This window comes from Dipodomys merriami, unplaced genomic scaffold (assembly GCF_024711535.1).
Source record: "Dipodomys merriami isolate MVZ:Mamm:240054 unplaced genomic scaffold, mDipMer1.0.p SCAF_92, whole genome shotgun sequence".
In the NCBI taxonomy this organism is placed as follows: domain Eukaryota; kingdom Metazoa; phylum Chordata; class Mammalia; order Rodentia; family Heteromyidae; genus Dipodomys; species Dipodomys merriami.
In genome coordinates this window covers 2,491,711-2,493,814 of record NW_027206535.1, presented here as the reverse complement: position 1 = coordinate 2,493,814, position 2,104 = coordinate 2,491,711, and the positions used below count along the sequence as shown (strand labels likewise).

Here is a 2,104-nt window from a genome sequence, read left to right as displayed (position 1 = left end):
CACTATGCTTGAGTGAAAAGCTCAAGGACAGTGCCCAGACTTGGAGTTTAAGCCCCAGGACTGGTATATGTACACACACACACACACACACACACACACACACACACACACACACACACACAAAGTATGCACCAGACAATATTTCTTTCTTGCTGAGAGAGCAAAGATTTCTACCCCTGGGTTTGCCCATGTTTGTTTGTTTTTCTCTCTGTAAGAAGCTAGAGCATGGGATCTGCTAAGGCACTGAGCATTGACTTTCCTGCTGGGTTGGATTCAGGAAAGGGTTTACTTGTAAACAGGCCTCAAAAGAATGTAAATGCTGTCCTCAATTAGTTCTTGGCTCTTAAGAATACTACCATATTTCAAATCTAAGCACACAGATATATACTTAGGTGGGATATTGTCCATCTGGAAGCAAGCAGGCTGGCCTGGTCCCCTCTGTGCAGCAAATAACAAGGGAGAGTTCCTCTCCATACCTTTTCAATGACCACCTCCCGACCCATACTCAAGTTCTGGGGCTTGAACTCGGGGCCTAGGCGCTGTCCATGAGCCTCTTTGTACTCAAGGTTAGCACTCTTCCACTATTTTGAGCCACAGTTTCACTTCCAGCTTTTTCTGAATAGTTTATTGAAGAGAAGAGTTGCACGGACTTTCCTGCCCAAGCTGGCTTTGAACAGTGATCCTCACATCTCAACTTCCTGAGTAGCTAGGATTACAGGTGTGAGCCACCAGCACCTAGCTCTGACCCATATTCTTGAGCCAGGCTTCTGATCCACTCAGGGTAGGTAGAGCACTGACTCCTAACACAACCTACAAGGATGATGCTGGTGGAAAAAAATGAGCAAGACTTTAGTGAGGCTCCATAGTCAAGATTTTATTTTGTAAACAGAAGGAAAGGAATCTTGAACATCTGGAGAGGAACACAGAACCATCCTCAGAGAGATTTCTGCATCTCAAAGCTCATGGAAGAGAGGGAGAAGGAGGAGCAGCGGGCTGGGGCAGGTCTTCTTGGGGGTACTACTTCCTCCAGCTTTGCTTGTTTGAAGTCATGGCCCAGGTCAGCAGCAACCTCCAGATTTCTTGCTACTTCCACTGCTACTGCTGCAGCAGCCACTACTGCCACCACTACTGCCACAGCAGCTGCTGCCACTGCCGCTGCTACAGCAGCCGCTGCTGCCACCACTGCTACCACAACAGCCGCTGCCACCGCTGCTGCCACAGCAGCCAGAGCTCTGGTGTCTGCGTCGGAGAGATCGGCGGGGCCTGTGGTGGCTCAGACAGCAGCCACCACCCCCAGAGCTGCAGCAACCCCCAGAGCTGGAGCCACAGCAGCCCCCAGAGCTGGGGCCACAGCAGCCCCCAGAGCCAAGGCTACAGCAGGAAGAGGCTGGAGCGCACTTAGGGGGACACTTTGGGGGGCACTTGGGGGCAGGGCATTTGGGAGGGCACTTGGGGGTGCACTTGGGAGGGGGCTGGCACTGCTGCTGGCTCTGTTGGCAGGACATCTTGGTGGATGGATGAGTTTTCAGGAGCTGAGGGAGATGGAACACAAGTCAGACCCAAAACTCAAAAGCGATTCTGACCATCATGACCCACCGAATATCACTTATAATCACACAAACATCGGATCTAACAGTTTTACTTCTAATACTTCATTGTATTCTATCATCATCATCATCATCATTATCATCAGTATCATCATCATCATCTCTTTGGAAGCAAGAGATTGGTTAGAATTATCATGTTTTATATGATGTTATATAAAGTGTTACCAAATGGTATTACAAAACATGTTCAGGTTTATAAGCAGAGGAAGAGGCTATTCTAAATACATCGAATCTGAAATTGCCCTGACAAAGGGTCATTTCATGAAAAAAAATTTTTTTTAAGAAATGACATTATGCTGTCTTGTTTTAAGTTACATGATGATTTTCCTCTGCAGGTCAGTATTGCAAAGGATCTTGAAGATTACCGGACCAGGCAGGTCATTCCCATAAAGAAAAAAAAAGTCCCACCAGCTCCTGCAGACCAGAGACTTGAACACTAGCCCCTGATATCAGGCCTGAGTTTAGATGTCCTTAGCTCCACACCTACTGATTGGCAT

The 2,104-nt window shown here is 47.8% G+C and overlaps 1 protein-coding gene across 1 annotated transcript; it reads right to left on the bottom strand.

Moving 5' to 3' along the window:
• Positions 1-1,058: 1,058 nt before the first annotated feature.
• Positions 1,059-1,505, bottom strand: LOC138821512 (late cornified envelope protein 1C-like). The gene has a single exon (XM_070013819.1). It carries the CDS (start codon positions 1,503-1,505, stop codon positions 1,059-1,061), a length of 447 nt encoding a protein of 148 aa, XP_069869920.1.
• Positions 1,506-2,104: the final 599 nt, after the last annotated feature.